The sequence below is a fragment of the Aquarana catesbeiana genome, linkage group LG01, assembly GCF_042186555.1.
Source record: "Aquarana catesbeiana isolate 2022-GZ linkage group LG01, ASM4218655v1, whole genome shotgun sequence".
Lineage (NCBI taxonomy): Eukaryota > Metazoa > Chordata > Amphibia > Anura > Ranidae > Aquarana > Aquarana catesbeiana.
The window spans coordinates 962,625,989-962,641,220 of record NC_133324.1 but is presented as its reverse complement, the minus strand read 5'-3'; the positions used below and the strand labels follow the sequence as shown (position 1 = coordinate 962,641,220).

The 15,232-nt window shown below is 43.9% G+C and overlaps 1 protein-coding gene across 1 annotated transcript; it reads right to left on the bottom strand.

The window, feature by feature from the left end:
• Positions 1-428: 428 nt before the first annotated feature.
• LOC141128738 (olfactory receptor 6C4-like) lies at positions 429-1,385 on the bottom strand. Its single transcript, XM_073616202.1, has one exon. The coding sequence runs from the start codon at positions 1,383-1,385 to the stop codon at positions 429-431; it is 957 nt and encodes a 318-aa protein (XP_073472303.1).
• Positions 1,386-15,232: the final 13,847 nt, after the last annotated feature.

Sequence of the window (15,232 nt, the reverse complement as noted above, 5' to 3'; positions counted from 1 at the left end):
GCCACGTACACACGAGCGGACTTTCCGTCAGAGTAGACTTTGACGGTCTTTCCGACAGAGTTCCGCTGAAACGGACTTGCCTACACACGATCACACCAAAGTCTGATAGTTTAGAACGCGATGACGTACGACGGGACTGGAAAAAGGAAGGAAGTTCAATAGCCAGTAGCCAATAGCTGCCCTTGCGTCGTTTTTGGTCAGTCGGACTAGCATACAGACGAACGGTTTTCCCGATAGCTTTTGAGTCCATCGGAAAGATTTGAAACATGTTCTTTTTCTAGGTCCGTCAGAATTTTCGAAAGGAAAGGTCCGATAAAGCCCACACATGATCGGAATGTCCGATGGAATGATTACGTCGGACCTTTTCTGCAGGAAAGTCCGGTCGTGTGTATGCTGCATAACCCTTAATATGTAATCAATGTTTCTTTTTATTGCACTCTAACAATGACATACTGTTTCATTTCACTTATTGCGGCCTGTAGTGCTTTATGAAAATCCTTGTTCCTTAGGGTATAAATGATGGGGTTTATGAGTGGAGTCACTGATAAGTAGATGAAGGACATCCCTTTATACACCTGGAAGTAATTATTATTCCTCGGCACGACGTATAACGTAAACATCATGGCAAAATATATACCCAAGACCAGCAGGTGGGAGCTGCAGGTGGAGAAGGCTTTCTTTCTTCCCTTGGATGACTTTATCCTGAGGACGGCGATTATGATAAAGGTGTACGATACAACAGCAGCTACAAGAGGTGCAGCAGACAGTACACCGCTAATGACTAAGATAAGAAACATAAGAGGTGCTATGTCTGAGCATGCAAAGACCATCAGGGTGGTGAAGTCACAATGGAAGTGGTTGACTCTAACGGGGCCACATAATTCAACGTTAATTAGGAAATACCAAACCACTGCCACAGCCGCAGAGGAGATCAACCAAAACACAATCACTACATATAGGCACAGTCTATTATGCATGAGAGTGGAATATCTCAGAGGCTGACAAATGGCCAAATACCTGTCATAGGACATCATCACATACAAAAAGGACTCCACATCCGACACACCGCCCAATATGCTCAGTTGGACAATACAGCCAAGATAGGAGGTGACCCCAATTTCCGAGAGCAAGTCATGCAGCATCCGCGGGACCAGATTTGTAGTGTAAAAAAACTGACAGAAGATAAAATTACTGATCAGGAAGTACATAGGGGAATGGAGATGAGGACTTTTATTCACCAAAAAAATAATCAGGAGGTTCTCAAAGCAGGTTAATATGTAGATAAGCAATAAGAAGAGGAAAAGTGGAATTTTGTAGGCAGAGAGGTTTTCAAATCCAACGATCCAAACCTCAATCATAAGTGTTTGATTCTTTAGATGGGTCATCTGTGAACAAGAGTATCGGAAATAGTGTTATTAAATGCATCCCTCATATACTAGAACAATTTACACATTTCTGTTATGGCCCTATTTATAATAATGGAAAAAACAAAAAACTTGCACCATGGAGAGATTGTTATATATGAAACCAGTGAATCCAGGTGCAGCATTTTTTTTTCATGGTGTGTATACCATCAATCTCTAATACAGTGCCTTAAAAAAGTATTATACCCCTTTAAATTTTGTCATGTTACAGCCAAAAAACGTAAATGTAATTTATTGGGATTTCATGTGATAGACAAACACAAAGTGGCACATAATTGTGAAGTGGAAGGAAAATGATAAATGGTTTTCAACATTTTTACAAATCAATATCTGAAAAGTGTGGCATGCATTTGTATTCAGCCCCCCTTTACTCTGGAACCAATTGCCTTCAGAAGTCTCCTAATTAGTAAATAGAGTCCACCTGTGTGTAATTTAATCTCAGTATAAATGCAACTGTTCTGTGAAGCCCTCAGAGGTTTGTTAGAGAACCTTAGTGAACAAACAGCATCATGAAGGCCAAGGAACACACCTAGACAGGTCAGGGATAAAGTTGTGGAGAAGTTTAAAGCAGGGTTAGATTATAAAAAAATCCCAAGCTTTGAACATCTCACGGAGCTCTGTTCAATCCATCATCCGAAAATGGAAAGAGTATAGCACAACTGCAAACCTACCAAAACATGGCCGTCCACCTAAATTGACCGGCCGGGCAAGGAGAGCATTCATCAGAGAAGCAGCCAAGAGGTCCATGGTAACTCTGGAGGAGCTGCAGAGATCCAAAGCTCAGGTGGGAGAATCTGTCCACAGGACAACTATTAGTCGTGTTCTCCACAAATCTGGCCTTTATGGAAGAGTGACAAGAAGAAAGACATTGTTGAAAGAAAGCCATAAGAAGTCTCATTTGCAGTTTGTGAGAAGTCATGTGGGGGACACAGCAAACATGTGGAAGAAGGTTCTCTGGTCAGATGAGACCAAAATGGAACTTTTTGGCCTAAAAGCAAAACGCTATGTGTGGCGGAAAACTAACACTGCACATCACCCTGAACACACCATCACCACCGTGAAACATGGTGGTGACAGCATCATGTGGTGGGGATGCTTTTCTTCAGCAGGGACAGGGAAGCTGGTCAGAGTTGATGGGAAGATGGATGGAGTCAAATACAGGGCAATCTTAGAAGAAAACCTGTTGAAGTTTGCAAAAGACTTGAGACTGGGATGGAGGTTCACCTTCCAGCAGGACAAACGACCCTAAACATACAGCCAGAGCTACAATGGAATGGTTTAGATCAAAGCATATTCATGTGTTAGAATGGCCCAGTCATAGCCCAGACCTAAATCCAATTGAGAATCTGTGGCAAGACTTGGAAATTGCTGTTCACAGACGCTCTCCATCCAATCTGACAGAGCATAAGCTACCATATTTTACATAATGGGCATAAATGTCACTCTCTAGATGTGCAAAGCTGGTTGTAACATGACAAAATGTGGAAAATTGCAAGGGGCATGAATATTTTTTTTAAGGCAGGGTAAATATGTGCAAACAGCATTATCACCAATTCATAGCAAATAATCAATCAAAAATGTACTCATATAATAATAGAAATTATGAAAAAAGTATGTTGCTCCTTAAATTACATGACAAAAAAAACAAATACAAATCAATTCATAATAAATTCGAAAAAGTGTCTTGTGCTTCCTAAATAATATAAAAGCAATATCAGTTCATAAAAAAATTGAATCATATAAAGTGCCCCATGCAATAAGTAATCGTGACAGATCCACATCCAAAGTGAAGAAACATGAATAAATTCCATCTCTAAAGAAAAGAAATAGCATTGAACACTTTCAGAAGGGGCAGGAAGAGACCCCCCCTCCTCCCGCCGCTCGCCGGTATTTCTTGGGCTTACCTTTTCCACCGGCTCCCCTGAGAAACAATCCCACACTGCGGCCAACTGGTCCCAGAGGCGATCAAAGACTAGACCATCTTTGATCACCTCTATGGCTTTGGAAGACCAGAGCAACGTCATGTACTCATTTCCGGTCCAAGGTGGAAGTCAACATTTTTTTTTTTTTAAAGAGGGCCTGTCACCTTTACCTCTATTACAAGGAATGTTTACTCATAGGAATAAAAGTGATCAAATAAAAAAAAAACATGGACAGGTGAAGGTCCTCTTTATGGAAACATCAAAAGTCTTTTAAGCCTCCATTGTCTCCTTGCTCGCCCTTCACTGCAGCTAATCAAGCACAGATGATGCTTGATAAGCTGTACCTTTGCCTATCCCTAATCCTGTCTTTTTTCGGCCTACTTGTGCTATTTTGGGCCCAAAGGAACCCTTAATTCAGAAGCAGCCGAAATAATCTGTTATTAAAAAAAATCCCTTCTATTTCTCTCAGCATTCTTCACATACCCAAATTCCATTTTTGTGGCTGCTGTGATCTGATGTCCTGTTAGATGGTGCCTGCATTCATTCTTCATGATTCCACTCTATGTAGGAATGTAGACACCCTCTCTTGCTTGCTGCCAAGATGGACTATGGGAATATGGGACATTGGGACTATGGACTAACAATTAGGGGACTATGGACTGTGGGATTATGGGACTATGGACTATGGGACATTGGGACTATGGACTCTAGGATTATGGGACATTGGGATTATGGACTATAGGGCTATAGACTATGGGACATTGGAACTGTATGATTATAGGACATTGGTATTATGGACTATAGACTATGGGACATTGGTACTATAGACTATGGGACATTGGGACTATGGACTATGGACTATGTGACTATAGACTATGGGACATTGGGACTATGGACTATGGGACTATAGAACATTGGGACTATGGACTATAGGACTATAGGACATTGGGATTCAGGACTATGGGACTATAGACTATGGGACATTGAGACTAGAGGATTATGGGACATTGGGATTGTGGACTATGGGACTACAGACTATGGGAAATTGGGACTATGGACTTTGGGACTTTGGGACATTTATACCACGTACACACGAGCGAAACTTCCGTTGGAAAAATCTTGGATGGTTTTTCCAACGGAATTCCGCTCAAGCTTGGCTTGCATACACACAGTCACACAAAAGTTCAGTAAAGTACAACACTACGATGAGCCGAGAAAATGAAGTTCAATGCTTCTGAGCATGCGTCAAATTGTTTCTGAGCATGCATGGTTTTTTGTGCATCGGAATTGCGTACAGACGAACAGAATTTCCGTCAAGAACTTTTTCCGTGGGAAAAATAGAGAACCTGCTCTCAGTCTTTTGCTGGCAGAAATTCAGACATAAAAAGTTGGATGGAGCATACACACGATCGGAATATCCAACCAGAAGTTCCCATCTGACTTTTTTTGATGGAAATTCCGACCGTGAAATTCCGACCCAGCATAAGACTATGGACTATTGGACATTGAGATTATGGACCATGGGACAGTGGGACTATGGATTATGAGACTATTGGTCTATGGGACATTCGGACTATGGGACATTGAGACTTGGCCTATGGGACTAAACGACATTGGGACTATGGACTATATGATGTATAGTGTGCACAGAGAACTATACATGACCATAACTAGCATACACTGCTTGTTAAATACAAAGGGAAGAGAGAGAGAAAGGAGAGGTTCAGGAGCTCCACAGGTGGGAAAAAATAACTCAGTAAGAAACGTTTTCATGAAAAATCAATTATAAAGCCATTCATTTGTGGATGATTTTTGGAGACTAAAGCTATAATTTAGAGTCTTATGCCGCGTATACACGGTCAGATTTTCCAACAATAAATGTTACATGTGAGCTTGTTGGCAGAAAGTCTGACTGTGTGTACGCTCCATCGAACATTTGTTGTCGGACTTTCCGCCAACAAATGTTGGCTAGCAGGTTCTCAAATTTTCCGCCAACAAATTTTTGTTGTCGGACTTTCCGATCATGTGTACACAAGTCCGTCACACAAAAGTCCACGCATACTCGGAATGAAGTACAAGCTGGAAGCGATCAGTCTTGTAAAACTAGCGTTCGTAATGGAGAAATCACATGACTATTGAACTTCCCTTTTCTTGGCTTGTCGTACATCTTGTATGTCACCGCGTTCCCACGTTCGTAATTGTTGGCCAACATTTGTGTTACCGTGTGTATGCAAGACAAGTTGAAGCCAACAACCTTTGAACAAAATTCCATGGTTTTGTTGTCGGAAAGTCCGATCGTGTGTACGGGGCATTAGAGTTGTTTAGGGACTTTAATACTGTCTTCATGTGTGAAGAAATCTGTTGGCACGTATTTAACTCCAAATGCAAAGAATAACATGTAAAGGCATTTAAACCATCCCACCTGAACCTTGTGTTTTTCACCTTCATAAGATGTGCATAAATCTTTACATTCCTGTTTCAGAAAGTTCTTTTTATATTAAAACATGAGGCCTACAGCATGGCACTGCACAGGTTAATGCATGACCTTTGTCTGTAGTCTGAGAACTGACATTTCCTGTGAAGAAATTACATATATCACAATCCCCAGATCTCTCAGTCTAGTGCTGGTGCAGGTCTAAGCAATTAACAAAGTTGATTATGCTGGAAGAGAGGGAATAGAACAACACTAATCCTAGTTTGATATGGGGTGATTAGACTCAAGCCTCGTACACACGATCGGACTTCAAACAAACTTTTCGGTGGATTTCTGTCCAAAGGGCGTTGGCCGTGAACTTGGTATGCATACACACGGCAGGACTTTTTCAGCCAACTTTCACCAAATCACGTGGTTTTTCAGCTCTTTACCGCCACCCTTTGGTCAACTTCTGTATTGTTGTCTGATCTTTTGCATTGGTTCTGAGCATGCGTGTTTGTACTTTGGGCTAAAGTCCGATGGATTTGTGTACACACGATCGGGCTAGCCGACGTAGGACTTTTGTTGCAGGAAAGTTTGTTTGTTCGCACAGCCAACATTTGTCCGATGAAAACCGAAAATGTTGCCTTAAAACAGGTAATTTGCATGTTTATTGTCAAAAAGTCTGATCATGTGTATGGGCCTTCAGAGTGGCATATCTATTTTAGTGAGACATATCAATCCAAACTTGTGCCTTAAAGGGGTTGTAAAGGTTCGTGTTTTTTCACCTTAATGCATCCTATGCATTAAGGTAAAAAACACCTGGCAGTCACTGCCCCCCTAGCCCCCCGTTTTATTTACCTGAACTCCTTCATTCAGTCGGCGGGGACGCTTTGTCTCTCTCTCCACAGACTCCTGGCTCTTGATTGGATAGATTGATAGCAGCTCAGCCATTGGCTCCCACTGCTATCAATCACATCCAATGACGCGGGGGCCCGGGGGGGCGGGGCAGAGTCCGGCATTCTGTGTCTATAGACGCAAATGCTGGACTATGGAGCGTCCCCGCAAGGTAACCCCCTCGGGGAATCGCTTCTCCGAGGGGGTTATCAGATGTGGGGTGGAGCCTCGAGAGCCGCCGGGGGGACTCCAGAAGACGAGGTTTCGGGGCCACTCTGTGCAAAACGAGCTGCACAGTGGAGGTAAGTATGATATGTTTGTTATTTAAAAAAAAAATACCCTTCCAATCACTTTAAGGGCCTGTTAACCCACTTTTACTAAAACAAAATGTACAGTCTTACTAATGGTTACCCATGCAGGGGAATCAGCTTCTCGCAGTAAAATGATCAACTAAAAATACCAGCCCATCTGGCTACACTTCAGCAGCACCTCCGCTCTCTGGTCTCCCAGACCATGGGCTCTACGGGCTCACTCAGCCTATGCTTGCAGCCTCTGACTGCATGGGCCCACTCTTGGCCTCTGGACAGGGTTCTCCCAGCACCCCTGGTTCTCCCAATCTTGAGACTTACAGATCTCCCTCTGGACTCTTTAGTTGGCCTCAGCTCTCCCAGTCATCTGTTGACCCAACTCTCCCAGTCCTGCAGATAAGGGAATCTCTCCTCATATGGCAATGCAGACTCTGGCAGGAACTCCCATCTCTGCTGACAGGGCTCTGTCTCCAAATGGAAGCCACTGAAACGGCCTTGAGCTACTCTCTGACCAGGTTTATAACAAATATGGACAGCAGAGCGTGCATCTAAGTGTAGTGGTTATTAAAAACATTTATTTAAAGTGGTTGTAAACCCTTCACAACAACTTTATGCTACAGGTAAGCCTATAATAAGGCTTACCTGTAGCTACCCAGGATATCTCCTAAACCTGCATGGTTTAGGAGATATCCCCTGTCCCCTTCATGTGCCGATGACATCGGCACATGCGCTCTGTTGGAAACTGAAGCAACGGCACGTATGTGCCGTTGCTTCAGTCTGTGTGCCGTTACTGGCGGCTCCCGCTGCTCCCGTTACCGGCGGCTCCCGCGGCTCGCGTTACCGGTGGCTCCCGCGCGCATGCCAATCACAGCACCAGAGCCACGATATTTGGAAGTCGCGATCCCCTGGAGAGATGTCGCCGGCCGGAGGGGAGACAAGGACAGCTGCAGGGGCTTTGTTCTCAGGTAAGTAATTCATAATGAGCTAGTATGCTATGCAGGGTATGCCAGGTTTTTTTTTTTTTAACCAGGGTTTACAACCACTTTAAAGTGATTGTAAAGTCTTGTAAACATGTTATACTTACCTCCTCTGTGCAGTTGGTTTTGCACAGAGCAGCCTGGATCCTCCTCTTCTTAGGTCCCTCTTTGCTGCTCCTGCCCCCCCTCCCTTTTGAGTGACCCCACAGCAACCAGCTTGCTATAGAGGCACTCGAGCCAAGTCACAGCTCCATGTGTCCATTCAGGCATGAAGCCCTGACCTGGCCTCGTCAGCCTCACACAGGTCCGTCAGTCTTTCAGCTCCTCCGGAAAATGCTTGTCACTTTTGGTTTCCTATACAATAGAGCTCATCGGGGACTTTCCAATCCTAGACAAGCGCTGTGGTAAAATGAGAAAGAATAAATGGGATTTTTAAAGTGGCAAATTAGAACAAAATGATTTTATAGAAATGTATTCAAACAATAAAAACAGAGCATAAAAAGAGTAAATGTTGATAATACAGTACTAATACATGTGCTGACTGATTTCATCTCTACATGTTTCGCCTCGGTATTGGCTTCTTCAGGAGATATAATTGATATCAGGCACAATAAGCACTAAAAATAATTATATCTCCTGAAGAAGCCAATACTGAGGTGAAACATGTTGAAATCAATCAGCACATGTATTAGCACTGTATATTCAACATTGTATGCTCTGTTTTTATTGTTTGAATAATTTTCTATTTTTATAAAATCCTTTTGTTCTAATTTGCCACTTTAAAAATCCCATTTACTCTTTCTCATATTTCAAAATAAAATTCTAAGGGATATGGGGCCATATTTTTTAGATAATAGGCAAAATATCTTTTCTCCTAAGTGCTGTGGTAAGCCGCCGGCTATCACTCCAGGCTCGCTGGTGGCATGGTAGAGCCCAGAGAGGCATTAGCGGGTGGCTGGAGGTTTCTAATTAGACATAAGGATGGCTTTTACATAAAAAACAGCCACCGGCTTAAACAAACAATACCGGGATGATGCCAGTAGCTGCAAGCATCATCCCAGTATAACCACATAAAGTCAAATGACATACATGTACGTGATTTGTCCTTAAGTGGATAATCTTCTACGGCCACCCTCCTTGGGACATAGATATATTTGCACCCATGTGCCATAATATCCACTCCTATACAGGATTACAAAACCCGGAGAAGACTCAGAAGACAGCTTTCTCCACTCACAATACACACACTGGAGCCTCTCAATCCGTAACTTTGAGAATTGTGGGTGTTTTCCATATCCCTTTCCTAATCTCACACAGTGGCATGGTGTCAGGTCCCTTGCAGTCCAAGGGACTAGGAACACCCCGTGGAGGTTGTGGACTCCAGCGGCTGACTGCTGAGGGTTGAGGGCTCTGGGACACAACCACACAGAGTTGCAGCAACGGTCCTGAACAGGGAGTTAGAGCATAAGATTCCCCAGGGCGCAGGGTCTAAGAGCCAGCAGGTTTTCACCAGAGCCTTTGATGGTGAGGATGGACTACTCTGCAGCTGACTCGAGGTCACGGCCCCCAGGGTCTCCCAGCTCACACTCACGGCGGGCTCTGGAGGATGGAGAGGAAGCAGCAGCATGGGACAACAAGGAATGGTTGGTAGGCAGGCCAAGGTTGGGGCGACAAGCAGACAGGGATGGTCAAGACAATCCAAAGGTCTGGGTAACAGGCAGACAGGGAAGGTCAGGAGAAAGCCAAGTCGGTACACAGAACAAACAAAGAGCACATGGCACGAATGACACAGGAATGCCTAACACAAATGTTGATCGGCAAGGCTTTGCTTGCAGTACACAGGTTAATATAGTGTTTCCTGTTAGAGGCTGGGGTGGAGCCATGCCTGAGGGAAGATGACTTAAGTACACAGGTCAACAGCGATCAGTCTCTAAGCTGAAAACAACAGAGAGGTAAGCAGACAGACAGACGTGAACATTACTGCAGATTCATGACACAGGGCCTCGCACTGTCACACTAGTTCTAACAAGGACAACATTTAAAGGTATACAATGTCTGTAAGAATTTGTCTGGTCAATATGATTCAGAAGGGATGATAAACAACTTGAGATACAAATTTTGGTTTCTACATTTTTCATTATTCTTTTTATATTTGACATGTACTGTTAACCGCCATTCAACTTTAATATGACTCACCTCTGCCGCTTTCTTCATGATGGAGTTACTTCATTATTAAACTCCTTTATTATGATTGTTCATCCATCTCATCCATCTTCTTTGGTTCTGCGGAACCAACCCTACTCAAGATTCGTTCACTGCTCAGAGGTGTCTTGTAGTTCCCCTATATAGAGAGAAGTTCTGCAAGATAATTCTGCACACCATGTTTTTGGAGAGAAAAAAAAACTGTCCATGAACATTAGAGACAATCCTCACATTTGTATTTGTATCTGCCACTATTTTTAGGACCAAATCATAGCAAACAGAAAAAAAAAACATTTGGGGGGACTTTTTAGATACTATTAAAGTCTAAAGTGCAGCTCCACTTTTATTCAAAAAGAAAAACACTCCCCTCTGGGTGATCAATGTACATTAAAGTAATTTTAACAAAATTTGTAGCAGATCCCTACCTTTTGTTGTTACTGTTTGTTTCACCATGTCCTTTGCAGACTGATTTTTAAATGGGGGGGGATCTGGTTCATTATAATGACCTGGTGCATTTTCAGTGTTCTGATGATAAAATCTGCAGGGTCTGCATCCCTTTAGATGTATTTAAAGACTTTGTAAGCTGCCAGGTTCTAGAAAGAGATTATGACCCAGGATTCTCATCCAGCTGGGTTGAGGGGCTCCAGGGAGCTTGTGTCATAGAGAGGAAACTTGCTTTTCAGTTTACTTAGTGATCTGAGTGGAATGAAATCTCTAATCCTGAGTTTCAGAACCACCAGCACAATAATTGGTCAGGTGTGTGCTGGGCTATATTAGTAGTGACCTGACCATGGTTCTGGGCTCCACCCTGGCAGACAGGAGGTCTGACCCAGGAGTCAGGAGGGCCCCACCTAGGAGAGAGTTGGGAGCCAGAACAGCAAAGGGGCTGCTAGTTGTGTGCACAGAGTTGTGTAGGAAGATGGTTTGTTGGAGACAAAGGCCTAAAGGGTAAGGCCAGAGCAGGAGTGCTGTGTGTACAAGCCTGGAGGCTGAGCAATCATTTGTTTTGGTGGAAAATAATTGTTGAAAACTCATGTTTTGTGTTTTCTGGAACTTTCTTTTCATTTTCTTTCTTTAAAAGTGGGCAAGAAAAGCCCTTAAAAAGAAGAAGAAAGCGGGTGGTTGACTCCTTAAAGCTCTACATTTGATGTAAGTTCTCACAAAACCCAAAATTTCATATCCCTGATATGTGGCTGCTGTACCATATGCTTGTATGAAAACGTCTCCTGTTCTTTTAGTATTGCTTCCTTTCTGTGAAATTCCTGGTGTACCTGCCGGTCCCTCTGCTTTCCTATTAAAAAAATGACCACACAGAGTGGTCAGTTCTCTAGCTGTGCTGGGAACTAAGCTTGCTCTCCTCCAATGATTAGACTTGTCCTGACACCACACTGGGAAGACCAGTGTTCTGCTGTTTCTCCTTCCCTAGCTCTTTTGCAGGTGAGATCAGAGGAAATGTGATCACTTATAAAAAAAGGGGAAAAAAAGGGTATTTAAAATGTTTTTTTTTTCATATCTATAAACAAATGCGTTACTTTTCATTTCTATTTTAAACTGAATGGGTTGTTTTGCAAGTTGATCATTTACAATAGTTTTAACTGTTGGGGAGTGTCTCACCAAAACTGACATTTCTATTGCAGGGGATGACTAAATTCTGACTTGTAACTTAGTGCGACTTCTGGGAAAATCAGTGAGCCAACCACACAAGCAGGAAATGATATTTTGGGGGGTGTTGCGCACACCAGCGGTCTACAGACCACCTCCAGGATTTGAATGTTGGTTGTGAGCCAGACCTTTTCATCCAACATCAGTACCTGACCTCAGAAATTGGGTCAAATTCCCACAGACACCCACCACAATCTTGTAGAAAGCCATCCAGATGAATAGCAGATGAAGCACTACCAGTGGGGGTATCGGTGACTGCCCAGTAAGAGCACCAGTCATGCACAATAATCTCAAAGTAACAGGGGGTTACCCATTCAATTGGCCTGGTGATCGCACGGAGACATATGTGGCAGATTACTAAACAAGGTCTGTGAATTTTAGGTGAAAAACGCTATCCGAAGCCTTAAATGTGGCTCCTGATCCATTTATAGCAGTGACACAATTCCAGATCCTTGAATAATACACCTCCCTGTAAACAAAAAGGCCCCCCTGTCTTTGTGTCTCCGCAGAGCTTCCAACCCCAGAAATGGGCTTAAATTCCCTCAGACACCATCTAACATCTCCTAGAATAGTGGTAGGATGATATAACCACAAAGAGTGGGGGCTTCATATTAATGGCCATGGTTTTGGAATGGGATGTCCAACAATTTTGTATATGCCTCATGGTCAGGTGTCCACAAATGTTTGGCCATATCATGTATATAGCTGCAAGATTGTAATAGGAAAAGGCTGTGTACCCTACCTAGCTATGCAGAGTGGCCACTGGTGTGAATTCTAAGTGTACTGTTCTACCTGATGATCCATTTACAATTTTTTAGCTACAAACAGTAAAAATATATTTAGTTAAAATGCTATACCTCAACATTTTCTGCTTTTGCCAATGACTGTCTCTACATTTTCCTGCTTTAGCTAATGGCTAACATGTTTTAAGTCTATATGACCATATTAGCTGTAAATAATTAGGTCTGGAGTTGACGTACCTGTAACTGTGTATATCTGAGACAGATGGTGTCTGTGTAATAAAGCGCTGAATAGGTCTTATATATATTCCTCACTGTACATTTTCTAATTAGTCCCACAGGACTAATTAACCTGAAAGATTCTGTTTATGCCAATTAAATGTTTTATTAGCTAATCGCAGTTATTCATTTACAAATCCAAACTTGATACAAGGTAAAGAACATACACACACATAATGCAGTCATTGAAAACAATTTAAAGAACTCAAAAACAACTAAATATACAGACAAAATGCATATATGGGGGCTGAATCCTTATTTAAATGTGCAAAGCCAAAACTTTATGGACACCTGACCATCACACCTACCTATACAGTTAATAGATTGTGGACACTTGACCACTAATCCAACCTATGTGGCCAAATCTACGTGGACCCCCCCTCCAACTGAGTTCAGGTGCCCAGTGTAGGGTACTGTCAATGTTACAACAACATATGTGGACAATTGTGCTCTTCTAACCATGTGGTATCAGATTGGTGAAGACATGGTTTGATGAGTTTGGCTTGGAGGAACTTGAGTGTCCTGACAGTACAAAAGGGGTCTTTAGCATTCAATCTGTTGAATTACTGATGTTAAAACAGAAGTTTTGTAATACCTTATTTATCGGCATATAACATGCACCCCAAGTTTAGGAGGGAATTTTAAGGAAAAAAACTTTTAGGAGGGAAGTTTAAGGAAAAAAACCTTACATTTAAATGCCCATCAATGCAGCCTCATCAGTGTCTATCTGTAGCCTTGTCCCTCATTGCAGCCTTGTCAGTGTCCATCTGTAGCCTTGTCACTCATTGTAGCCTTGTCAGTGTCCAGCTGTAGCCTTGTCCTCCCTCATTGCAGCCTTGTCAGTGTCCATCTGTAGCCTTGTCCCCCATTGCAGCCTTGTCCCCCATTGCAGCCTTGTCAGTGTCCATCTGTAGCCTTGTCCCCTATTGCAGCCTTGTCCCCCATTGCAACCTTGTTAGTGTCCATCTGTAGCATTGTCCCCCATTGTAGCCTTGTCCCCATTGCAGCCTTGTCCCCCATTGCAGCCTTGTCCCCCATTGCAGCCTTGTCAGTGTCCATCTGTAGCCTTGTCCCCCATTGCAGCCTTGTCCCCCATTGCAGCCTTGTCAGTGTCCATCTGTAGCCTTGTCCCCATTGCAGCCTTGTCCCCCATTGCAGCCTTGTCCCCCATTGCAGCCTTGTCCCCCATTGCAGCCTTGTCCCCCATTGCAGCCCTGTCAGTGTCCATCTGTAGCCTTGTCCCCATTGCAGCCTTGTCCCCATTGCAGCCTTGTCAGTGTCCATCTGTAGCCTTGTCCCCATTGCAGCCTTGTCCCCATTGCAGCCTTGTCAGTGTCCATCTGTAGCCTTGTCTCCCATTGTAGCCTTGTCCCCCATTGCAACCTTGTCCCCCATTGCAGCCTTGTCCCCCATTGCAGCCTTGTCAGTGTCCATCTGTAGCCTTGTCCCCCATTGCAGCCTTGTCCCCCATTGCAGCCTTGTCCCCCAGTGCAGCCTTGTCAGTGTCCATCTGTAGCCTTGTCCCCATTGCAGCCTTGTCCCCATTGCAGCCTTGTCAGTGTCCATCTGTAGCATTGTCCCCCATTGCAGCCTTGTCCCCCATTGCAGCCTTGTCCCCATTGCAGCCTTGTCAGTGTCCATCTGTAGCATTGTCCCCCATTGCAGCCTGGTCCACCATTGCAGCCTTGTCAGTGTCCATCTGTACCTTGTCCCTCATTGCAGCCTTGTCATTTTCCATCTGCCTTGCCCTGTGTTGTTTGCAATGGCGTTTAAGAAATGGCGCCACCGTTCTCGGCCGCTCTCTGCCATTCTCGGCAGCTCTTGGCCTCTCCTGGTGGCTTTCGGACATTTTCGGCCATTCTCAGAGGCTCTCGGATGCACTCGGCTTTCGGCGGCTCACACGGGACTGCGAGAGCCACCGAGAATGGCCAAAAGCCGCCGAAAGGCGCCGAGAATGGCCAAAAGCCGCCGAGAGCCACCGAGAATGATGGAAAGCCACCGAAAGCCGACGAAGATGGCCAATAGCCACCGAGAGCGGCTAAAAGCTGCCGAGAGCCGCCAAAAGGCTCACAATCAGCGGGGAATCAGCGTATAACACGCACCCACGATTTTCCCCTGATTTTAAGGGGAAAAAAGTGTGTGTTATACGCCGATAAACACGGTACTTGTCACAGGTTAATTTTAGAAAAATTGGAAACCACAGTAAAGGTTTCTAGCTTAGATGGTCCACAGTATGGCTATTAATCCTGGGAATGACTTCTGAACTTCTTTAAATCTGCAAAGCCAAAATGTAGCACTGCAGAGAGGGGTGGACGCCATATAGAGGTTCCTCTGTTAACACGGAAGAGCCATTGCCAAACAACCCAGAGTGTCCTATACATGGATAAGAAGCCATATTTGAGGCTTCA

Bases quoted from the DNA above. Each gene is read 5' to 3' on its own strand.
- LOC141128738 (XM_073616202.1), bottom strand. From the start codon at position 1,385: ATGACCCATCTAAAGAATCAAACACTTATGATTGAGGTTTGGATCGTT.